The 25604-nt window shown below is 43.1% G+C and overlaps 1 protein-coding gene across 1 annotated transcript in view; it reads left to right on the top strand.

The window, feature by feature from the left end:
- The window catches only part of LAMP1 (lysosomal associated membrane protein 1), a 48731-nt gene extending 23305 nt beyond the window's left edge, over positions 1 to 25426 (top strand). Inside the window, exons 3-9 of the mRNA XM_029604658.1 lie at positions 4937 to 5153; positions 11403 to 11564; positions 12239 to 12426; positions 16970 to 17092; positions 18805 to 18874; positions 19081 to 19251; positions 24373 to 25426. Coding sequence (XP_029460518.1) covers positions 4937 to 5153; positions 11403 to 11564; positions 12239 to 12426; positions 16970 to 17092; positions 18805 to 18874; positions 19081 to 19251; positions 24373 to 24512 — 1071 coding nt within the window. The 3' untranslated portion in view covers positions 24513 to 25426. The remainder of the gene's footprint in view (positions 1 to 4936; positions 5154 to 11402; positions 11565 to 12238; positions 12427 to 16969; positions 17093 to 18804; positions 18875 to 19080; positions 19252 to 24372) is intronic.
- Positions 25427 to 25604: the final 178 nt, after the last annotated feature.

Below are 25604 nucleotides of genomic sequence, written 5' to 3'. Positions count from 1 at the left end.
AGTGCCATTGGAGCATTCTTTGGTGGCGCACAGTACACAGTGTATCAGCACATTCAAAGCACTATGCATCAAAGCACCATAAGACCAAGGAGCCCGAGATCCAATGCACTGATGTGAACTGGGCAAAGATGACAAACTTCTGGACAACTTCAAGCAAAAGATATTTCAAAGTGCAATGCACTTTGATCGTAACTTTATCCATCAATTCTGCATGGTTATAATACCTCTGACTTCAGAAGCTGAAGCTACACTTACATTGTCCGATCAGAACACCTTACCTCTGTTCTCCATTCGGTGTATGAATCATTCAGTTCTTCTGAGACCTCTGCAGTTTGTATTGAAGCATGATGTATTGCATGGCTACAAGCACGTTCTCTCCATGAGGATGTCCACAAGAAATTGGCAGACCTCCCATTTTTTTGAAGACTGCCTCTTCAAGGAGAAGCTCCAAGAAACAGTTGCCCAGATAAAAGACCAAAAATATGATGGTACAGTCTCCCTGATGCCAGAGCAATCTGCTCAGTCTTGGGGTTCATACTATCTTTACAAATGACCCCAGTCTGCCTTATCAGCCTTTTCAGCAGTATTGGCCTGTTGGCAGCAATTTCTGGTCAGACCTAGACAATGGGAACTTTGTTAGCCAAAAACCACCCAGCAGGCCCAATCTAAACCAAAACCCTGTTTTTGATCCTTTTGACCAATCTGCTCCCTTCCAGTAGCGGGACAATCCAGGTCTTTCTGGACAAATGGTGGCATCAAATAACCAAGGACTCCTGGGTCCTCAGTATTGTACAGTGTGAGTACCGGTTGCATTTCTTCCGGCCCCATCCCTTCCACATTATTATCCTTCCTGTCTGCGCCTGTCTCATTTAGTATAGCTGCATTTTCCTGGAGGAAAAGTCCATCAACAATTAAGGTAGAGTTGCAGAAATCCACTGCTTATTCTTGGGATAAGCAGCTTGTAATCTGTCTACTCCTTGGGATCTTGCCAAGTGCTTCTGGCTTGGCCACTGTTGGAAACAGGATACTGGACTTGATGGACACTTTGTCTTGCCCAGTATGGCAAGCCTTATGTTCTCAAACAGTGGAGATGATCCCTACATTGCAACACATGCAGGGTTTCTATGCCAAATACGTCATCTCCCAAAAACTGGGGGGTTACATCAGATCCTGGATTTAAGGCTTATCAACAAACATTTTTTCCAGGAGAAATTCAAAATGAACTCTGGTTCATTCAATAGGGCAAACAGATGTGTGCCCTAGATCTCAAGGACACCTACGCTCTTTCTAATTCAACCCACTCATTGGCATTACTTGTGCTTCCAAGTAGATTCATCCCAGTACCAGTACAAAATCCTTCCATGCAGCCTTTCTTCTGTGCCTTGTGTCTTCATGAAATGCCTTACAGCAGTAGCTGCATACCTGCGTCACCACAGAATAACAAGTCTTTTTCATACCTTGATTGGCTGATCACAACACAGTCTTAAAGCAGTTCTCCAGACATGACTATTCATCTTCTACCGAGCTTAGGTTTTCGCATAAGTTTCAAGAAGTCAAACCTAGAACCCACATGGTGCCTCACTTCATTGGGGTGTGCCTCAACTCATTGCTACAGAAAGCATTCCTGCTTGGTGAACAGATGTCCTCCATGATTTTGCTCATCCAAACACAGCTGACTTATCCAGTGTCCATGGCCTTGTAATAAGTCATATGATGGTGACTAGCCACATAGTTCTATTAACCGACGTTCACACCTGTTATCTGCAGTGGGATCAACTCATCCCCTCTCTAGTAGTGCGAATCAGACTGCCAGTGGCTAAGGAGTTGCAGGGTACTTACGTCCCTAAGGTGCCCTACCTTGCCTGCTTCCTCATCAGTTCATCCTCAAAATACACTTCCACCTGAAGCTGGGGAGTCCATGTGGGGTCCTTCTATATCATTGTAGCCCACTCTCCATTGAGTCAGTGACTTTCTAAGTAACCGCTCCGCTGCAACCCTCCACTTGGGGCTTCCTATATGTAATGGCTAATTCAGCCAGCTTATTTAAAAAAAAAAAATAATGTATTGCCTGCCTCTCCAAAGTTCAGGGCTGGGTACAGTAAAACATTCTTAAAAAGCAAGCAAATTAGCCTTAATCCTAGATCTACCAGTACCCTACCTAGGGATTTATTGATAGAAAAAGAAAATTTGCTTATTGTAAACTGTTTTCCATAGATAACAGGATGAATTGATTATTGAATACTCACCCACCTCCCTGGAGAGTCAACTACACTGATAGATTCAGCTCTGTTACTGACTGAGGAGGCTCAGGGAGGCACTGTTTCTGCAGAAACTGCCTCACACATTCAGAGCTAAAAGCTCTACAGCTCGGGGAAACAAGCCCGTTTGGTGCCACCGGATGGCTAATTCATCCCACTATCTATAGAAAGGGGTAGATTTTATAAATATACGCCCGCGTGTACTTTTGTTCGCGCACCAGGTGCAAATAAAAGTACACTGGATTTTATAAGATACACGCGTAGCCGCGCATATCTTTTATAAAATCCGGGGTCGGCGCGGCAAGGGGGTGCACCTTGTGTGTGCCGAGGCCTGCGCGCACTGCTCGTTCCCTCTGAGGCCGCTCCGAAATTGGAGTGGCTTGGGAGGGAACTTTCCTTTGGCCTCCCCCCAGCCCTATCTACACCCCCCCTACCTTTAACTTGAAAGTTACGCCTGCTCCAGGCAGGCGTAACTTGCGAGTGCCGATTGGCCGCCGTCACGCGATTCCCCGGCCTGGGAGCGATTTCGGAGGCCTCGGCCACGCCCCCGGAGTGCCCCGAACGTTGCGCCGCCCCTGACACGCCCCCTTAGCAAAGCCTCGGGACTTACGCACGCCGCCGAGCCTATACAAAATGGGCTCTGCGCGTGCAGGGGGATTTTGAAAGGGTTACGTGCATAACTTATGCGCGTAGTCCTTTTAAAATCTACCCCAAAATGCAATTTATGGTAAGTAAACTTGCTTTTCCATGTTCAGCACAAAACCAAACTCACCAGTATTTGTTACTCCCTCTCACTGTATATTTGTAGCTGTTTGCTTATGTTTTATGAATGATGATGCTTGAGGTATTCGTAGGGCAGCAGTGATGGAAATCTGAACACTTTTTTTTTTTTTTTTTAAATACTGTGTAAAGATTCAGAATTAATCATACAGGTTTAAGGGCCGCTCATAAAACAAAGGAATTTCTGTCATCAGTCACAAAGTAACACATCTACATTCATATGATCCAGTCAGTGTTCCATAATAGTCTAATTTTATGCTTTTATAGCAAAATAAAATGTATAGCTTAAGAAAATGCACAGTCATAGCTGCAAACGAGAGTACAAACAGTTAATCACTTCCTTTATATCAGCTTTGAGAGTATCCAAATAATTCCAAAAAATGGAAGTCTGTACCTGGCACGCAAGTCCTTCCCAGCAAACTGAAGGAAAAGTAATTGATCGTCCATCCTGACAGACTGTTGCAAATCTGTCGGGGGTTTGGAGAATGTTCAGGCAAATATTCCCAAGTGCTAAGATGTGAATATAGAAAACTGAAGTTGCAGTATGAGACCAATTGTATAAAAATCTTTACATGTGTTACTACAGTGACTTTTTGGGGGTATCATGGTGGTAAGGTATGTTTTGTTTTTTCTTTAAATCAAACTCTTATTTAAAACAAACTTGTGTGGTGGTAAATGATCTGCAAAGAGGTATTTTGTAAGATTTGAACTTTTGGATGCGTGTTCTTTTCTAAAAGGCACATCACCCCCTGAAAAATGCAAAAAACAAAAATCCTAACATGTTTTGATTTATTCTTTTCCTTGCACCCACATTTTTGTCAGACACAAATTCAAATAGCTTTTCAGGGACTTGTAGGTTCACCAGTGTACCATCCAGGATGTGAGGGGAGCATGTTGCAGCTATGTAAAAGGATAAACATAGATCAGAAGTAATTTCTCCACCCCCAAAATGTCTAGCTTACATGCACCATATAGTTGAGACAGTTTTTTAAAATTGAGGAAGGTACTAGATATCATCATTATAAGGTTTTAGGAGTCTACAAATAGAAGCAAAACAGATACTCAGGTTACTAGTAAGATACCTTCTTCCTATGGTACTTACTGCAAAGCACCATAACAGTGCAGTTCTGGGATGGTGTGGAATCTGTCTACGTGCCTCTTATTAGTGTGTTGCTTTAGATAGGAAATGTCTACATACAAACAAATTGTCAAAAGATTTTTTGAAAGAACAAAGCAAATTCAAGTGGTTTCATGCGGCATAATTTGCTACTGGTATATTCTGTTGTACTTGTGTAGTTTTAATGGGTAAATGTTTTAATTCCCTAAATTAAATCAAGTTGGTTAGACTCGTTTTTAGTAAACGAACAGTTAAAGCTGCAAAACTTTCAGGACTACTAAGATACTTTCATCAAGAAACATCATGTAATGTACTAAACTAAATTACTTGATATAATAACTATAGATTGCAGGAAACATAGAAATGATGGCAGAAAAAGACCAAACGGCGGCCCATCCAGTCTGCCCAGCAAGCTCCCACACTTATTTTCCCTTACTTATGTTTCACCGACCACCAAGTTCAGGACCCTTGTTGGTAACTGATTCGAATTTCCTGCCATTGATGCAGAGAGTAACGTTGGATGAGAATTCAATGCAGCCTACTTCTTGGGTGAATAATTTGGCTTCCAATTGTTACTGCTTTGAGTTGAAAAACCAAGTGAACATTTGAACTTCATGACTTTTTTTTTTTTGTCCCCTTTACAGGTATTGAGCTACTGTTGTAGAATCATTTTTCATACCAACTTATTACAATTTATTTAAACCGCTTTGCAGTTAAGAAATTTGACGGATAACAGAAGCTGTTTTGTAACTTTTTTTTTTCTTTTTAAATCCCCCAAAAGAAAACTGCCCACTTCGAGCTCCCAGCAAACACTAGCCTTCTGAGCAGCAGCTCTTGTGGGAAAGGAGACACCGCCTCTCTCTTGGCAGTTGGCTTTGGAATAGGGCACAACATGAGCTTGAATTTCACCAATACTTCATCGAAGTACCAGGTTGACGAATTGACTTTTACTTACAACTTGTCAGATGCAGCCATTTTTACTGACTCAGCTGAAACAGGTAATATGAAGTTTTATTAATATATAACATTTTAGTCTAGTTTTCTATAGACAAACTCCTACGATTCTGTTGTGTTGTCCCTGCCCTCCAAATAACTTTTAAACCCTTCATTCAAATGTTTGTTACAGTGCCCAGTGATTTTCTTGCACTCCCTATTCACACTTTGCGCCTTCGATGTGTTTAGGACATGGTGATGTCATAAAGCATTTTAAAGCCACCCTACCAGTGGTTGACATTGAGAACTTTGTAAGCTGCCTTGCTGTTCAGTGAGCTGACTCAGTTTCTTGCTTATTGTTTAATAATGTACTTATACACGCATTCACACAAACTTTGAGACATGTGTGAAAACTTCTATACTAAAGGAGGAAACTTGATGACATAGAATGTTCAGATCTCCTTATTAGAAAGTAAATATTTAACTTAAGATCTCTCCTTTGTCCTAGTCAAGTCCTAGTGAGGAGACGTACATGCCCTCCATGCTTGCTGTAAAATTTTCTTTAAGCCAAAAATTGCAGCAACCTTTTGCGACTAAAGAACAAGGTGCAAGTCTGTTTCCTGTCCTGTTTGTTCTCCAGCTGTTTCCTTAAGAGAAGAACTACATTCCTCCCACAGTTTCCTCAACTCTCGGCCCAGTTTTATTTCAGCAATCTGGCCAACCCACTGAGCAGAAACTAGAGCTGGTAATCAACCTCTAACCATCTTCTGCTTTGTCTTACAGAGCAGAGGTGGCCAGTTCCTGATCCTCAAGAGCCACAAGTAGATCTAGTTTGTAGGATATCCACAGTAAATTTGGAATAAGTTCTGTTATATCCAAATCTTATGTTTTCTTAGCAGTCAGATCGGTAGATCCACGCCGGTGGGTTATGTACCTCCTACCCAGCAGCTGCAGATGGAGCAAAGTTGATGTCAGTGTATATGTATATACACCCCTGCACTGAAATCAGCCTGCCAGCATTCTCCGTCTCTAGCAAATGGTAGAAATGCATCTCCCTACTGGTGATTCTGTTAAGTTTTTAGCAGAAGGAGAAAGAAGTTTGACCCGCTCTCCTGTGGTGATAGCTTTATATGAACCCTCCCTCAGATGAGTGCCTTGGTCCAGTAGCGGTTTTCTGCTGGCATGGACTTAGCTGTTTAAAAAAATAACTGAAAGGCAAGTGGATGCAGGAAGCAGAGCACAGTAGTGAAGGTCTATGCCCCTCTACCCCACAGCCTGAGACTGACTCTGTACTTGGCTGGGATGGGCTAAGCTCAGATAATCTTTTTTTTTTTTTTTTTGTTAAATTACTCTTTAAGAGGGAGCTTTTAGGGATTCCTCTCTCCTCTGGTCTCCGTGCTTGGTGTGCCGATCCAATGTCAATTCCCGCCTGCGGGGGAGCTTGGGGACTCGGGCAGCTTGGTGGATTGAGCAGCCTTCTGGGCTAGGCCCTGCTCTCAGGCTTGGGTTGTTTGCATGGTAGGCAGTGGCGGCGTTCGCATGCTTTTTTTTTTTTTTTCTTCTCTGCGCATGAGGCTGCTCTCTTGAGGTACATCTATTTGTGCTTACATATCCAGCTGTGCATCCAGTTGTGCGCCTAGCTGGGTGCTTAGTTGTGGGTGCATAGGGGCGCCTACAAGGGGGGCTCAGTTGTGCACGTAGGGGCATTTAGGTGGACACACAATGGTGCATTGAAAGGTGCCTAAGTGGGTGCTCAAGTTGCATACGGACGGTGAGTGCTCGGGTGGGTGCTCAGTTTGTGTCTACCTGAGTAGTGTATTAGGCGCCTAATTTTTTTTCAAGTGCCTATTGTGAGCACAGCTGGGCACACACAGTTCCCAGATGCCTTTTGGAGCATACTGACAGCTCTGATGCTGATAGCAAAGAAGCCTAAGCGCCTTAGCCTTTGTGATGCTTGCCATATTTGGGCATCTCAGCCTGAAGTCCCTTCTAATTTATCAGCACTGTTTGGAGACTTGGGGAGAACTGTCTGATTTTGATAAGCCTGGTCCTTCCCAGCATGATGCAGGAATGGAAAAAAAGCTGCCAGAGGCTTCACCTGAAGCTGAAGCTCCCCTAACTGGCTTGTCAGCGGGGAAAGGTAGTTCAGTGGGCACTGGTCTGACGCTCCCTGGTTTTGGTATGGACCCCTCTGCTTTCTCTTGGGTGGAATTTTTTCAAGGGCTGCAATCCTTTATCTAAGGCGCGATGGCCCTGGCCAATCTTAACAGATCGTGATCAGAGGCTGTAGATTCCTGCGCGCCTGGTGCTGTGGATAAGCATCTGAATGTCTAGACCCACTGCAGGTTATGCCGATAGAGACCCAGAATGCAAGGATGATGAAGCCGATCCTTTCTCCCTGGAGGATGGTGAAATTCCTCCGGGGCTGGAGTCGAATAGAACTATATTGTGTGTCTTTCATAGATATGAGTTACCGGCTCTGATTTCCCAGACATTGAAGATGCTGGGAGTACCTGGGACTGAATCCATGTCTGAGCCAAAAAAGATCCCATTTTGATTTTTGTGTAAAGCTTCTTGTTTCTTCCCTATTGTAGAGGCTATTCCAGAATTGAGTGATCTTGATTGGGGTGCCCCGGAAGCTAATTTTAAAGGGGGATGAGCCTCGGAAGGGCTGTACCCTCTGGATCCGGCTGCGAGAGAGCAATTACACTTTCCCAAAGTGGATGTGCTTATGTGCCATTACCAAACGGACAACTATCCCTGTGGAAGGGGGAACAGCACTGCACAAGATAGAAGAATTGAGGCAATCTTTAAGCAGGGCTTTTGACACGATGGCAATGAATTTGCAGGTTGCTTCTTGTTCCCTGGTGGCTTGCTCTTGTTTACTTCTCTCTGTCTATGAATCTGGTGTGAATTCCAGGGCAGTGATGGAACCAGCAGCTGCCTTTTTGGCAGTTGTGGCCTGCAATCTGGTATGCACTTCGGTAATAGTGGCCAGGCATTAGCTATGGTTCAGGAATTGGTCAGCTGATACGATTTTGAAGTCTAATCTTACAAAATTGCCCTTTAAAGGATCACTCTTGGGAGCGAGCTGGAAAAAATGGCCAATAATTGGGGTGAGTCGCAGGCTCCTCGGTTGCCAGAGGATAAGCAGACGTTGCACTCCTTTGCCACAAGAGATTGCTAGAGGCTTCAAGTGTTTTTTGACCCTTCAGAGAAGTGGCTTCTCTGAGAACTCTGCCTTTGGGTAGGTCTCAGTCCTTTGGGTGCAGGCTTGGGTAGTGGTGCCCCAGTCTCTCAATGAAGGTGTATTGATCCACCCCCGGGAACAGGAGATATTTATTTTAATCAGAGGTGGGTTGAGATCATGGCAGACCACTGAGCTATGGAGGTGATAAGAGATGGCTATGCTCTGGAATTTCTGTCCCTTGGGATGTTTCAAGGTGTCTCCCTGCAACTCTGCAGAAGACAAGCAGTGGAGTGTACATTATCAAGGCTTCTCAGCCTGTGGATTGTAGTTCCAGTACCCATGTCACAAGAAAATATGGGCCGATATTCCATTAATTTTGTACTCAAGAAGGAGGGCTCATTTCGCTCCACCCTAGATCTCAAGGGAGTCTATCATCTGTGGCTGACTCGTTTTCGCATGGAAACCTTATGCTCAGTGATAATGGTAGTATAGTTGGGGGAGTTTGTCGTCTCCAGATTTGTCAGTGGTGAGCCTGCATATTACCATCTGGCTGAAGCATAAACTGTTTCTGCGTTTTGCTGTTTTGGGGTGACATCACTTGAGCGCTGCCTTTTGGATTCTCCAAGCCCAGAACCTTTTCCAAGGTTACGGTGGTTGCTGAGTGTTGAGAAGATGGCATTCTGGTTCACCCATACTTAGATGACTGGCTGATTCAAGCCAAGAGTCTGAAAAAGAGCCTTTGGGTCTCATGCAAGGTGATCTTCTTGCTACAGGAACTAGGTTGGGTGGTGAACTTGGCCATGAGCAGTCTTCAGCCATCCCTGAAGCTAGAGTATCTGTGTTGGGTTCGACATGAAGCGGCCCTTCCTGCCGGAGGGCCGCATTCAGCAGCTAATGGCGCAGGTGTGACTATATTGACAAACAATATGGCTGACAGTGTGGTCATATCTACAGATGCTCGGGTTGATGGCAGCCACCCTAGAGATGGTTCTGTAGGCAGTCGCACAAATGCGCACTCTGCTGGCTTGGAGTCCACTGTCTCAAGACTATTTGATACAGCTTCACCTACTGGTGGAGATCATCATACAACTGCAGAAGTGTTGTAAGTGGACCTTCTAGGGAAGAGGGTTTCCCTACGATCACCAGATTGGCTAGTACTCGGATGCGAGCTGTCTTACGGTATGGCTCTGGAGAGGGCTCGGTTGCTGAAGCGTGGATATTCCACTGAGGCAATTGTCACCTTGCTACGTGCAAGAAAGTTCTCCACTTCCTTAACCTATGTACGAGTTTGAGGCTTGGTGTGAGAATCGGGGTTCTTCTTTGTTTAGTTAAGATCATGCTTATTTTGGAATTTTTGCAGGATGGATTGATTAAAGGGTGAGCCCGCTGGATTAAGGAGGTAGTCACAGCTGCATATGTTGATGCTGAGCAGCAGTTGCCTGGTCATGTTAGGGCTCATTCCACTAGGGCTCAAGCTGTGTCATGGGCAGAGATTAGATTGTTGTTTACTGTCAAGATTTGCCGAGCTGTGACATGGTCCTCCTTTCATACCTTTTCCAGGCATTACCACCTGGATGTGCAGACCTGGGAGGATGCAGCTATCACTTGTACAGTATTGATCGGACTGTGGGCAAACTCCCACCCTCTTCAAGGTAGCTTTGGTACATGCCACTGGTGTGGATCCACCTAGCTGAATGCTAAGGAGAAATTACTGCTTACTTGACTTATTTTTAATGAAGAAAGGTGAATCCAACTTTTCCACAGATAAGCAGGCTGAATTAGCTGGGCTGTCTGGGAGCGTCCCCTGGCAGTCCGGAGCGGAACTTCTCTTAGAATGTTAGAATTAAAACTTTATTAGCTTGCTCCTGTGCGCTTGCGTGGTAGCTTCCCACATGACTGACTCTCCCCCAGTCTTTTTTCTTCCCGCAATGGTAACAGTCATGGTTCTTCTCTCTTCAGGCATTTTTATCTTTCCTTTTTCTTCTCCTTCTCCTCTCTCCCTTTTATTCACACATGTGAACCCCCAAAGGCACTTTTCAGTGCCAACATACCACTAAAACCTTCCGGTTTAAATTCTGTCAGTGTGGTAAAATGTCACTGACAGACGGCCATACACTTTTCTACATTTGTCTAGGCCCCGATCATGACCACTGTGGGAGGATGTCTCAGGGCTCAGCGGCAGAGCCGCAAAAATTGCTGCACTATGAGGTCCCAGCGAAGGCACGTCAGGCTCCTATGCCCCGAGCCAGACTCACTCGTTGCCCGGTAATCAAACCCACAAACCTTCTCGGGCTAGAAGGGCAACCTTTTTTTTTTTTTTTTGGATCAAGCTAGAAAATCAAACGGGACAAAAGTGCATAAAAATACACTCCCGTTCCCATTCATCTTCCAACGCACTGAAGCGCTGCTGGAACCCAGAGTTAGCATCCATTGCACTGTTAGGAGAACTGAAGTGTCAGACACCTTGTTTCGCTTGTGTTGATCGCAACTAAACATCTATCATCCACTGCATCAGCAGACCAAGGTCACTCTATGCTATCTCAAATCGACGCATTCCACGATGCACTCTGACTACTGTGTCAAACCATCACTTCGACTCAGGCGTGTTCAGCGCAGACTAAACCATCGACACACTCGATGCATTTGGCTAAACATCACCAAAAATCAAGTTCGCATACCCATTCCTTCACCGATATCGAGGTAGAAATTAGATACATCAACAAAAGATATTCTAGGTACACCTTCATCAAAGCATTAGCCTACTACTATAAGAATACACACAGATACTTCTCCCAAAAAAAAATGAAAAAGGATTGTCTCAACCAGTAAAGCTTTACAAAATGCAGCACCTCAATCTCTCTCGCAAATCACAGGCATCCTTCAAACCTTTTTCGATACCCTTGTCTTCCCAAAATCTATCCCCTCTGTCCAGCCCATCAGGTGAAGAATCAGTTAAATTTGTTCCTTCACCAGTAGTTAGTTTACAAATATAGCATTGAATTACAATGTAAGAATTTTGCAGTGAGTAAGAGATGCCTCTGCTTTTAAAACTAGAGTACAACATTTATGCATAGTGTTGGAGGACCAATTATTTAAAGGGACTTTTTGTTTCTATTGTATTCAGGACTGAAAGTGGTGGTCTCCAAGAACACTGGCATCGAAGCCGATCTGAACACAACCTACAAGTGCACGAACGATAACAACATCCATATGGGAGCTGTCAATGCCATTTTCCATAACATCAGAATTGAAGCATATCCTTCAAATAACACTTTTAGTGTGAAAGGTAAATGGCTTTCATATTGTCAATAAGATGTCTTTTCCGCTTAAACGTTTGGAACGTGTACCCTATAATGGGACTTCACATACATTGAAAATACAACGTACTTGATATTGTAATATGGCTGGATAACTAAAGCAGGCTGTATGTGTCCTAAACAAAGGTAATAACTTAATTATGTATCAAATTCAAGTAAATGATGCTGTGGGCTACGTAGGTATTTTCCCAGACTTACTATACTACTAAGGGAAGAAAATCTTTCCTTGAGGAAAGCTCCTGTATGTCAAAACAGCAGCCATTTATTTTTTTTTTGGCTTTTCTAGGCATACATACTATCATACATATGTTAAGTGGGTTATCATAAGCTGTAGACCTTTTTTTTTTTTTTTTGGTCTGGAGAAAAAATGCAATCCCAGATTTGATTGTATTCTCTGTAGCTCTTTTTCAGGAGAAAATGAAATGTTTAGCATTTGGTATAAAAATACAGCACTTTACACCCATGAAATATTTGCTCTAAATACTTTCTCAGTGATGGGTTTGGTGCATTCTGAGAGCACATTTGTTCCTTTGTAAGCTCCACAGGAGGTTTAAGGTATCCTAGGAACAAGCCTTGAAATAGTTTTTAGTTTAGCATTTTTAAGAGTGTTTGCTTAAATATTTTTGTATGTTTCCGCTTTTAGAAACAGCATGTAGTCAAGATGTAACTCCAACTACAGTGCCAACAACCACTTCTGCACCACCATCACCACCACCACCACCTCCAGTCCCAGAATCTGGTTCATACCAGATGAATAATACAAATGGTACCTGCATACTCACTGTTATGGGGCTGCAGCTTAACATCACATATTTAAGCACAGCTAATAAGGTATTTTATCATTTAATCTTGTAAATGAAATCTTTTCAGGCATTTGACTGCATGCAGGATCAATGTTTTGTCTGTTTAATGTAAACCATTATGCATTAGTTGATAATGCTTTGAATCTGTGGAACATTTTGTTATGGGTCAAATATGGGATTTAGGTAATATAAATATGAGCCAAACAACGTTCACAGTACCCTGTGCTTTTTCTGGATAGCTTCTTGTTAGTGTAGCGAGTATGAACATTATCCTATTATACACATTACCCATAATGTGTGTGGTGGGACTTCAATTAATTTTATTTTCTAATGTAATATAAATGACAAATTGGCAACAGGCTCATTTAGTTTGCCCACATACCCTCCACTGCTGAGGATCCTCTTTATTTTTTTTTTTGTTCCTTTTGTCCTTGAATTCTGATAGCATTTTCTCTTCTACCTCCATTCAGGAAGCTGATCATGCACCCACCACCCTTTTTATGAACAAATACACATTTGCATTACACCTGTCTCTTCCGTTGATAAGCAGACTTAATTAGCAATGCTATTTGGGTGATGTCCGCAAGAGTGCTATTGATGACATTTCCTCAGAGATAGTTTTGTATTCCTGCGCCTGTGTGGCACTTCCCACATGTAGTGCATCACTGGTCTCTTCAGTTCATTTTTTTCCGTGCTCAGGCACAAATTAATTTTTTTGCTTTCTCCATGTCTCTTTATAATTCTTATGCATTTTTGTGCTAGCGATCCGCAAATCAGCACTTTTTAGTGCTAAGATGTCATCGAAGAAACCCGGTTTTAAGTATTGTCCGTGCAGGCATATCATGTCTGCCACTGACCATCACAGCTACTGCTACCTCTGCCTCGGCCTGTACCATAACCAGGCATCTTGCAGAGACTGTGGCTGCATGTCTCCAAGGGCACAGGGGCAGAGAGCAGTGAAAATAGCCAGCCTCCGGAACAGCGAAAGGTCCTCTTCAGCCTCTTGAAGTTATTTGCCCTCACTGAAGCGCTCCATCCTGTCATCCCCTGGATCTAAATCTATTCCTCACGACGTGCCAGGAGATCCTCATCGGTGGAGCCACAATCTAAGAAACATCCAGCTCCGACAGGGCTTGAGGTCTCTTCTGCTCCCAAGAAGCCCAAATCCGGACCCACAGGTCATCCCACGCAGCATCCTGAGGCAAGTGCATCATCTGCACCACCAAAAGCCCATTGACACAAAGATAAGACGGGTGCATCCACTTCCAAGCACCTCCTGGATGCGTCCACAAAAGCATCCAAGAAGGTATCCAATAAGAACCGTCCTGCTAATGCATGACACATCAGCGCAAACCTCAAAGGAGAAGCAAGCGCGAGAAGTCTCTATGCAAACTTCACCACGCTCTTCCATACTCTGCGCATGGTGGCTCCTCGACGCGTTGAACGGATTCATCGACACATGCGTCAAGAAGGTTCGAGCTGCCCCAAGGTCTCAGCCAAGAAAAGTGACTCCCAAAAGGAACATAAAAAGGGATCTGTCTTGCTCTGGACGCAGTATGGACCCCATCCTGGATATATTGTCCCTGCTCCCTTGGGTATCTCCTCCCAAGCCGGTCTCAATCAGCCCTAGTTCATCTTCCTCTCAGGAGAACTGTTCAATTTATTCAGGATTGTCCTCCCGTTCACACATTCAGTGTTTTCATCCTTCAGGATGAACTCTTCCTGAGAGAGAAATGTCCACAGAAAATAGTATCATGGGATCGTCAACTTTCCTCTGACATTTTGTCTGCAGCGGTACATCCTCAAGGAAGACGTTCTCAATCTTCTCCAATGGTGCCACATCAAAGGCCTCCTGCAGGTATGCATACTAGTGGCTCCCAACAGGCCATGGATTAGATCTCCTTTATTCTCAGGAACCTATTTTCAACTTTTTACCTTCTGAGGTCTTCCCACTTAGACCCAGGGGATTCAGAGTCGACAGAATTCCAGATCTCTCTCCTCCCTCTCCGGGGGGGGGGAGGGGGGTACCACCATCACTAGCTTCAGATGAAGAACTGGATGTTCAACCACAATCACCTCAGTTCCTCTGGACTCTTTGAGGACCCACACCCCTGACAGCTCAAGAGGTTTTCCTTCCGATCCCCCGGCAGCACCTCCAGACTACTCTTCTCCAGAGGACCTTACCTACTCAAGCTTCGTGGAGAAGTTAAATAACTTGTTGGGAGTGGAAGTCCCCAAGTTGCCTGACCATCAAGAGGAGGTATTTGGCATCCTAAAAATCCTTGACGTACCAGCCGAACCATTGGCTCTGTCATCTCATAAGGTACTGGATACAGTACTGTCTAAAGTGTGGGAGTCCCCTCATTCCATTCTACCTGTTTCAAGAAAACTGGATTTAAAAGTTCAGGTTACAAAAGTCTGCCACTTAGTCGTCCAGCTCCCTCATGCATCAGTAGTAATGGAGTCTACAATGAAGCAGGCGAAAAAAATCTAGGGTACATGCATCCACTCCTCCACTAAAAGAGCTCAATTTTGCTAAAAAGGCCTTCCAGAGTGCGATGTTTGCTTCCTGGATACAACAGCACCAATTTTATGGTACAATACCTCTACGAGTCCCTACAATTATCAAAGCCCTTTTTGCATTCAGAGACGAGCCAACAACTTACTCTTCAGCCGTTTTACAACATGCAGGAGGGACCACGGCATTTACTGAGGGCAGTATTTAAGTTCTTTGAGATGTTTTCCCGGACTTCTGCCACCGCTATAGCTGCTCAATGTATAGCCTGGCTCAGTTTGTTCCATCAGGGAGAATGGCCAACTTGTCATGAACGATCTACCCTGCATGGGGCATAACCTGTTTGGTAACAAACTCAAGGACACCGTAGCCCAGTTAAAGGAACAGTACAAGGCAGTTCAATCCCTGTCAGGAGCTTCAGATTCTCAGACAACAGCAAGACATTTTTACCAACAATATCTCAAACCTTATTACTACCAGTGGAAACCATATTTCCTGCCCTTCAGATCTCAACTGTTCTAGCCATTCCAGCAGCTGCATTCTCAGAGGGACAGAAAAAAACTAAAACCCTCCTAGCTGTCTCTTCACAAACCTCCACAATCTTATTGAAAATAGCCCAGCCACAGTCTCACTTTCTGGTCAGGGGCAGGATACAACTTTTTTCCTCTGAGTGGAGCGCCATAACTTCAAATCAGTGGGTCCTTCGAATTGTCTGCGAGGCTATCTGAATTTTCTCTCCCAACCTTCCCTTCCTCATCACACCAGCCAGTTAAAGGATGCTTCTCAGTTACCTCTTTTGGAACAAGAGATTCAGACTTACTCCAACAGTGGCCCAAGCACAAAATCACTCCCAATACTTCCTCATTCCAAAGTGCTCAGGGGGTCTCTGGCCTATTCTGGACTTACGCTTCCTAAACAAATACCTTTGGAAGGAGAAATCTCTCAAATTAGCCCTACCATTCGTATAAGAGAGTGATTGGATGTCTTTGGCTCTCAAAAATGCCTACACCCATATTCCAATACACCCCCACCTGTTGGCGGTTCCTGTGCTTCCAGGTGGATTCCAAGCATTACTAGGGTAAGGGAGCTTCAGGCGTTTGGTGACTTATCCAACTTTCACAAAGTTCTTTCATGATAGGGTGGTCTTCTGTATTCACCCTAAGTACCTACCTAAGATGGTCACAGATTTTTATCTTAACCAGTCAATCATCCTGCCCACCTTTTTTCCCCAGGCTTCATTCGCACCAGGGCAAACGGGCTCTGCACAATTTGGATTGCAAGAGGGCCTTAGCTTTCTACTTTGAGCAGACAGCAGGCCCCAGGCAGTCCATGCAGCTCTTCAACTCTTTTGACAAGAATAGATTGGAATTTGCAGTTACCAAGCAAACACTGTCAAGCTGACTGGCGGGACTGTATTTCCTTCTGCTATGTGCAGGCAAGCCTTTAGCTTGGAGGCCACGTCAAGGATTCACTCCATCAGTCATGGCTGCAGCAGACCTGTTTCTGACATTCTCAGACTAGAGTTGCTTATGCCTGATTGATATTCATCAACATTAAGCCATTCCTTTTGGGATGGATTAATGTTGGTGCAGCTGAGCCCCAGTCACACTCAACTGTTACAACTCCTTGTGGACCCTGGTTTGTGCTCAAATAGTTGCACTGTCAGTTCAAGCCTGGGCACCATAATTTATTTATTTGTTTTATTTAGAGATTCTTATATACCGCGGTACGTATAGTTATACATCACCTCGGTTTACAGTAAACAATAACTTAGCAACAGGCTTTACATACAACAGGTTATACAGAAAGTAAACAAATAACAGCCACAGGCTTTACATAAATAACGGGTATCAGGAGTACATACTATAACTCCTTTAACTATAATAACCAATGCATATTCTATTTCAACAACGAAGCAGGAGAGAAAATATGCCATTAACTTGTTAATGGCAAAATATAATGGTTTTAACCTTTAATTTTTTTCTTACAAAATGCTTCTCATGAAATTTATTAAAGTACAAACTCTTAAGCTGTACCTTATTTCTTCTTTTCATAGACTAAAGTGCTCCTGTTTAATGTTGTACCCAAAAACGTGACCGTCTCTGGAAACTGTAGTGCACCTTCACCAGTTCTTACACTCGGTTTTGAGAACACATTACTCACATTCATATTTGCAAAGGTAAGTCCTTCAAACAGGTATGTTGGGGAGACTACATTAATTGTAAAAAGTACCCAAAAGTGGGTGATCTCTGAGGCTTCCTGTAAATCAAACTTGCTGTGTAGCATTTATTTTACTGATCCTTGTTTTTGCTGCAAGATTATGGGGATTTTTTTTTTTTCAGTTGGAAAAGCTATGGTTTAAGGTATTACCACAAGAGTTGTAAAAAAATGTCTGGATATAGCCAGATGGTTCACTAGCTGAGCAAAACTGAATCGTTTGTGAGTTGTCTTCTGAAGCTAGTGCCATGGACTGTAGTGCTATTCACTAATCTTGAGAGAGAAGTCCCTCTTGTAGTATTCTGCATTTTGCAGCTAATTATATCACTTCTCATAAATGAGCAGAAGTATAGCGTAGGGGTGACTTTCACATAGCCAAAGGTGATTGTTTTCGAAAGAAGGGTGGGGAGGGGGGGAGAGATGAAAACTGTCCTGTTCCATACTCTCCCCTGTAAGGCTCATGGTTTCCAGCTAAATGGCAACTTTTGAATATTTGGGAACTTATCCAGCTAAAATCTAGCCAGATAGCTTTCTCCTGCCCCAGAGCAGCCATGTTATATATCCGTATGTGGCCAGAGATCCTGCCAACTGGAAGAGCACCTCGGGCTTGATTTCCCCAGCCCCCTTTCCCTGGAACAGTAACTGAGTTTTGGTTTTGTGTTTGGTTCTTATTTTCCTTCTCTCCCCTTCCCCGATCCCCAGGGTCCCAGTGGTAAGCAAGGTATTGCCTTATCTGTTCCTGGGAGGAGGGGAGAGTAGTAGGGTGCTGCTCCAACACTTACTGGGGAATTTAGGCCTAAAGGTCCCTCATGATGAGGTTTTTTGGGGGGGTGTTTGTTTGGTTTTTGCTTCCAGTTCGCAGCCATTGACCGGATAGCTTTAAAACCTAACTAGTTCTATATAGAAATGGCCAATTAGGTTATAAAGCTATCTAAATGTAGCCAAATAACTTTTTACGCAGGTATATTCAAGATTTTAACCTACTGAATATCCAGGGCAAGATATCTGGCTATCTTTACCCAGATAATTTGTCTGTTTGCCAGCTTACTGAATATTGGCCTCTTAAAGCTTCTCTGCTCTCTTCTTCTTTGAAACAGAGCTTTTAACTAACCCATGACCTTTATTTTAAAAAAAAAAGACAGAACAGTATTTTTTTATGTTTTCAGTTTTCTTATGATCCCTGCCTTATTTATATACATAGCAAGCACTCTGTTCCCTAATGTAAACTTTATATGAAAAGGGCAGGAACTGCTGTTCCTTTTTTTTTTTTTTTCCGGATGATCTGATGAGACTACTTGTCAGATGAGATATCCAAAAAGTTGTGAATTCTTCAAAGTTTGGTGACATGATCTGTGTGCTCCTGAAGAAGCCCTTCTAGCGAAACACTGGCCTGTGTTGAACCGTGATCATTGTTGCTTCAAATGCACTTAAAGATTTTTACACTCCACAAATGATGTAGAAGAGCGAGTGGCCCCTTGACATTAGGACACACTGACATGCTTGCCGATGCGCGTTTGTCATATGTAACACTCGCTATCTGCTACTGTAGGAGCTGTGTTTATATTTAATATTGGCATTTCCTGGCTCTCTTTTTGGTGCTTTGGATTTTATTTATATAGGTGCCATATTTAGATTCCCTCCCACCACTTTTGTTTTGTCTTGTTTTTCCATTAGAATGAAACCAGCAAAACGTTTTATCTCGGAGGTGTCGCGATAAACACTACATTGCCTTCTGATGCAAACGGTAAGCTTCAGTTAGAAATTTTAAAGCTGTTTTGTTTTCTGTTTGCATTTTTTTTTGGTTTATCTAAAGTGCTATTTTCATTGACGCTGACATTTTAGTATAAATAGAACATTACTACGAAGTAGCATTTTTCCTATTAAAAAGGTATAACTGAATATTTTTCTGGTTTGGACTGTGTTTCACTGATTTTTGTTTCCAAATTCTAGTGACGACATATGAAGCTAAAAATACCAGCATTAGTTACCTGGAAACTTCGCTTGGAAAATCCTACATGTGCAAGACTAAACAGGAACTCAAAATCACAGATACTTTCTCAATTAATGCCTTCAATCTTCGAGTCCAGGCTTTCAAGTTTGACAATAACAAATTTGGAGCAGGTGAGGACCAGTAAATGTGGATTAATTACTTTTTCCTAAAATATTTTCAAACCATTTTATTTAGCTAGCATAAACAGAAGAAATGCAATAGTGTATCGGACCAAAGGTCCATCGACACCCCCAGCGTCCTGCCTAACAATGGCCAGTCCAAGTCACAAGAATCTGGCAGGATCCCAAAGCATGGATAGAGAGCAGTGGGCTGGGAACCATAGACACCAGGCTCTAAATCCTGCATCTCTCATGGAGACTACATGGAACTGTGTGTGTGTACCCATTGCCTCGGGTACATACTTAGGGGGTTATTTTCCAAGCCGCGCTAGGCCCTTATCGCAGGGGGAGGGGATGAGTCGGGGCGGAGTTAGGGAGGGAAGTACGTTAATTGGCGGCCACCTTTTACGGTGGCGCTGTGCCGGCGATCGCCTGCGGCAGGTGAAACTGCACCGCCGTGGTGCGGCCAGCTGCAGGCTATCGCCCGACCGCCCCCTGTAGCGCCCAGAATGATGAATCCTGGCCTTAGATTGTAAGCCCTCTGAGGTCGGGGGAAACGCCTGCAGAACCTAAATGTAATCTGCTTTGACATGGCTGACCAGTTACAAAAGGCAGAATCAGAAATCTCCCATTACGCATTCAACAGTGATTGTTACATTCTTGCTTGACTCTGATAGGGAATGGATATTCAAAAAGTATTTTGCACATTTAACTGAGCTCTTTCTGAACTGTAAAGTTCAAATCTTTCCTGATTTTTTAAGATAAACCCAAAGACACCAGTCTTTGTTACTAAAACCTAAAGTCCTTGAGATAGGATTGTGTTTTGTGTTAAAACTTTCCTTGTGAATGCTTGATTAAGCACCAGGGTGCTTCTTATTTGTGTTTTTCCATCTGTCTCAACTAACAGCCTCTCTCACTAATAAAGTTGGATTTCAGTTTAGTTCTTCCCTGGCTTCTGATTAATGAGCTCCTTATAGCAGTAACCTGACCTCGAACAATATACTGACCCCATTATCGCTAATACTTCTTGTTATATCTTGATTTCCTTTGGATCACTTATTGTGGGCTTGTAAGATATGTGGTACTAGATATTTGTACAATTTTTACTTTTTCTATTACTAGGGCATTGCCTTTCAAGTTTAATGCTTGATATATTGTAAAATTAAAAAAAATAAAAATCTCCTATCATGCCCAGGCGGGATTGTATGCTGGGGGTCATTTCAAGGTTCACTGTGTTCAAGCCATGGCAGTGTCAGTGGCCCATTTGTCAGCAGTCCCCATGGAGGAGAGCTCCAAAGATCCAGCCACGCATTCGCATCATATTGTTTGGATAGGGGTGGCCAGTGCCACAGCAGGTTTGGCCAGTCTGTCCTTCAGAACTTGTGTGAGGTATAGAACCCAACTCTGTTCCTGCCTAGGGCCTATTTCTTCTATTCCGGCTGCCTCACTCCTGTGCCTGTTGGCAGCTCTTTTATTTGTCCCCTTTTTGTTTGGGGGCGGGCTGTAACTAGGTATTCATCCATGTGAGGACTGTCATCCTGCTTGACCTCTCAGAAAGCAGTGTTGCTTACCTGTAACAGGGGTTCTCTGAGGACAACAGGATGTCAGTCCTCATAAGACTCGCCTGTCTCCCCATGGAGTTGGGACTCCATTTTGTGGGTTTTATTCTTTAATTCTATGTTATAAGAGTGAAGGGACCCCACACGGTATCATGCATGCTATGAACTTTAACATGAGGTTTCTGTGCCAGTTTCTATAAATAATGTCATCTATGTGTGAGGACTGACATCCTGCTGTCCTTGGAGAACACCTGTTACAGGTAAGCAACTCTGCTATACCTAATCCCCAAGTCTTCCACGGTCCCATTGCACTTTCTCAGTTTGTGATCTTAACAACTTTGAAGAATTAAGATCTGCAGATTTGATCACATCACTCTTGTCCCTTTTTGCAGAGCATTTATAAAAGATATTACAAAGCACCAGACCCAGTGCATATCAGTGAGGCATTAAGAGAAATGATCATTCAGTCCTACTGTCTCCAATCCTTTAGGCAGTTACCAATCCACAATAGGATTTTCCCTTCTATACCATTTTTTTTTTTTTTTTAATTTCTGAAGAACCTCTTATGAGGGACTTAGTCAAATGTAAATCCAGTACACTCTGTCACCCTTGTCAACCCCCTTCCAAAAAAACCCCCCAGATCTGTAAGGTGAAATTTGTTAGCTAAATCCATGTTGATGCTGTTCCATTAGTCTGTGACTATCTAATGGCTATTAACTTTCTTCAGAATAGCTTCTAGCATTTTACTTCACATAGATGTCAGGCTCACCAGTCTAGTTTCCTGGATCGCTTCTTGAACGTGAAGAGAAGCTAAATGTCTATAATGTGTGTTGTCAGTGTCTTTCTTTTTCCTAGAAAGAAAGGGGCCAGTACTCAAAGGCAGAGTCTTCCAGGGTAGGCAGGGAAGTTGAGAAAACTGCCCAATGCTCCCCCCTCCAGGGTAGCTGTGCTGACTGCAGGTTTAGTCAAGTGGGTGATAGGGAGCAGGTGCCAGAGTACTAATAGGAAATACTAATCATTCTGTACCCAAGATTTGTATTTATAGACAGTTAGTATGTTCTGTATTGCCCCTGGTCATGGCATACAGGGCAGTTGTCCCAGCTCTATCTTCCCATGCCTTGCAAAGAACACCCTTTTTACTTCCTGCTCTGTCCAGCACCTGCCCTCCCAGATGACAGTGTGCACCCTAATCCATCCCATCACCTTTTACATTTCCCAGGGATGTAAAAGGAAAAAAGGGCCATACTAGCAGAAAAAAAGCCCTGTGATTGTACTAGAACTGAACTAAACGTATGAGCACTTAACTTTTTTAGGGGTTAGATAGAAGTTTGGAATGTAAGTGACTTATCTTGCTTGCACAGTTTTAGAATGGTGCATTTAATTTCCTGCAACTTCTGGAAGAGGGGGATAACTTATAAGAAATCATGCAAGGATAAACTTGTGCGGAAAGCACTAGAAATCTAGCCTGAAAATTCTACATTGAGAATTATAGTACATTCAGAAGGAACTCAGACCCCCTTGCTCTTTCCACCTTTTGTTGCGTTTATAGCCTTATTCTAAAATGGATAATATGTGCTGGAAAGGTGATTACTCAGGAGTAATTGTAGGAAATATTTCTTTACAGAGAGGGTGGTGGATGTGTGGAAGTAGTAGAAACAATCAGTAGTGGAATTCAAGAAAGCACGGGGTATACAGCGGATCTCTGAGGGACTGATGGGAAGTGTAAGGCTTAATTGAGTGGATGGGCAGACCAGATAGGCCATAGTCCTCATTTGTGCATCTGTATACATTTTTAGGCGTTTTATATACTGTCGTTCCACAATAAGGTCATGATCTCAAAATAATGTAGGGTACTGCAGTGAGTCTAAATTCTGGGAAGATTGTAAAGCACAGCAAATTCCCTCTTATTTTTTTCCTGGTTTTTATCCCTCGCCTCCCCTTAAAATGCAAATGGAAGGTGAGTTTGACTTTTGCTGTTGGCTTGCTGCACCCAGATAGGAGAAAATATCTATTCTTTTTCAAGCAATCTCAGGCAGCTGCTGCCAACATCACTACTACACAATTTGAGGTAATTCAGTTAGTACAGGGAACTTCATGAAAATATTTAGGATTTCCCATCTACCTTGAAATGTTCTCTCTTCTTCATGGCGTCCTACCAAGGTTGGTGCTCAAGTTGAAGTGTTCCCCCCCCCCAGCAGTAGTGCCTGACATTTCTGCTTCTCAAAACTGTAACGTGAGCCTTCTGTGGCTGATCTGTTGCATAGCAGTGCCACTTGTTGCCTCACGGATGGAAAAAAGCATAGTGTGCACAGACTACTTGTTTAAAAGCTGTTTATTTCTTCCCTGCAAGTCAGTTCTTTATTCCTCTTCATGTGGATCTCAGCTTTTGATCAAGAGTGGGATCCACTACTCATTGGCTGACCCGTGTGTCACTGATTGACACCTCACTTTCTTCACTTAAATTGTTCATGCTGTAAACGGTTTAAAAAAGAAAAGGGGGTGAGCCACCCCAGTGACTCACGGCTCAGCAGTTTTGTTCCTAAGTTGACTGGGATCTGAGCCGTTCTAGCTCCTGGAAGGGGAGAGGTGCTAGGGAGTGGGTCATTACACGGTGGTGACACACAGCGGCAGGATTAAGGGTCTGATTGTAGGGTTCCAGAAGCAGCCATAGACTGGTAGGGGATAAAAGAAGGGGAAAATGCCCCAGAGTTACAAAAGAAGATACCAGTCCTCCTCCTTATTGAGCTGGAAGGAAACCATTCAATTATGGGAAAAAAACGTTGCACGTCAACCCTGTTTTAACTACTGTGAGAAGCTTACATTATACACTTGTTTTAGAAAGTCCTGTTTTTGTTTTTAAACAAACCCAATGAGGATTTCAGTTATGATGCTTAGGAGCAGTACTCTAAGGATTTACTATGAAAAATATATATAGTCTGCTCTGATACTGGGATGGTAACAGATGCACATGTGCAGATGTCTGCTGGCTCGTGCCCAGGGATGCGGCCATTTTATAACACATACATGTATATGCACACCCCAGCCCCTCCCCTCAGGACAACAGAGGCAGCTGGTAGGGTGGGGGCTAGGATGGGGAGCTTTGGGATGCTATGTTCTCTGCTCCAGCCCCTCTCCTCCTATCCTCCACAGTGATGCTGAGTTGCCCTGGGGACATGAGAGCATGAGCTGCATTTTGCATATGAAAGAGCACCATGTGGCCTTTAATGTGTATTAGCCATAAATATTTAGTATGGCTGCTCTATGGCAAGATTCACTTTCATCTGCAAAGATATTGTGTCCAAAGAGCCACCAAGACCACACTTTGTTCAGAAACTGCAGATAATTTGGTGAATAAAATAAACATGCATTTCTATAACAAAACAACTTTCACTGGGCGGAGTGATCTGGTTCTAATATGAGGAAGGCAGGCACAAATGTGGTGATTCTCCAGCTGGCTATACTGCTGCCTGTAACCTGCCGAGCCATGTTACCTCATGAAAACCTGTGGGAACCTATGAGCTTCTCTACAGCGTGGTTAAAATCCTAATTACAACTGATTTCTTTCTTTTTACAGCGGAGGAATGTCAGCTGGATGAAGACAGCATCCTTGTCCCCATCATAGTTGGTGCAGCTCTCGCTGGACTAGTTCTGATTGTGCTGATTGCTTATCTGATTGGGAGAAAGCGAAGTCATGCTGGATATCAAACCATTTAAATAGTACTTGCACTTTAAATTGATCTACCACTAGATGAACACCAGTTGCAAGATGACAAAACCAGTTTTAGCCCAGAGTTCAGATTTTGGTATTCTAAGGGAGTGCAGTGGGTTTCCAACCCTGCTGCTTACTGAAAAATTCAGCTTTTTTTTTTTTTCCCCAGTGTGAACACATCTTGCACCATAATTGACTATGCACAGAATAATAATTCATGAAATGATGGTGTTAAATGGTTTATGTACCAAAGTAGAAACCGAGCTTAAGGGAGTGCTTTCTAAAAAAAATTGGCATTATGACTGTCATTTAAATATTTTTGAAGTTGGGAGTCTCTAGTTCTTTTACAGTATCTGCTCATCTACTTCAGAGCTCTTGAAAGCCTAACAAAGGGAAAACTTTTACTTTTGGTGACTTCTGTCTTTGACTAAACCTTCAGATTCTAGTGATTTTTGCATTTTATAAATTACAAGTAATTATTGACACATTGTAATTCATCCAAGAAAATATGTCTCTCCCCCCCCCCCTCGGGTGTGGATTTTCTTTTAATTCAGCTTTAAGCACCAGAAAATGCCTGGCCTTGTGTGGTATTAACGCAGTACTGAAAGCAGATAGGAACTCTAAATAGATTTTGCAGTTTCATAATTGAAAACTTTTTATGCTCTGTCACCTGTTAGAAGTTGGCACTTCTCCCCCCTAAATGTGGAAGTTGGGTTTATGTCAAGGTTTGGTTTTTTTTTTTTTTGTAAAATAATTTTTAGCCTTGTTTGAGAGCAATTATTTTTCTGCACTACTGTACAGCATAGACTTTAATCTGCAAAGTCATCTTGCTTTGGTTGGGATTGTACACGCAGGATCAGTTCATACAGTGTGTATGTATTGCCTTAACAATGCTAATAAAGACTTATTCCTTTTTCCCCCCTTTGTGTCTGATTCTTTTGTTTTGTTGAAGGTACACTTTTCATCTATAAAGAGATTTCGTTTAAACAATTTACAAAAGGACGTTATCTACAATTTTATTTTGATGCCAATGAAATACGCAACTTAATATTTAAACCCTTCATCGAGCTAACCACTTTCTTGGATTCTGATATCAT

The sequence above is a fragment of the Rhinatrema bivittatum genome, chromosome 5 (genome assembly GCF_901001135.1).
Source record: "Rhinatrema bivittatum chromosome 5, aRhiBiv1.1, whole genome shotgun sequence".
NCBI lineage: Eukaryota > Metazoa > Chordata > Amphibia > Gymnophiona > Rhinatrematidae > Rhinatrema > Rhinatrema bivittatum.
This window is presented reverse-complemented; position numbering and strand designations above follow the sequence as displayed.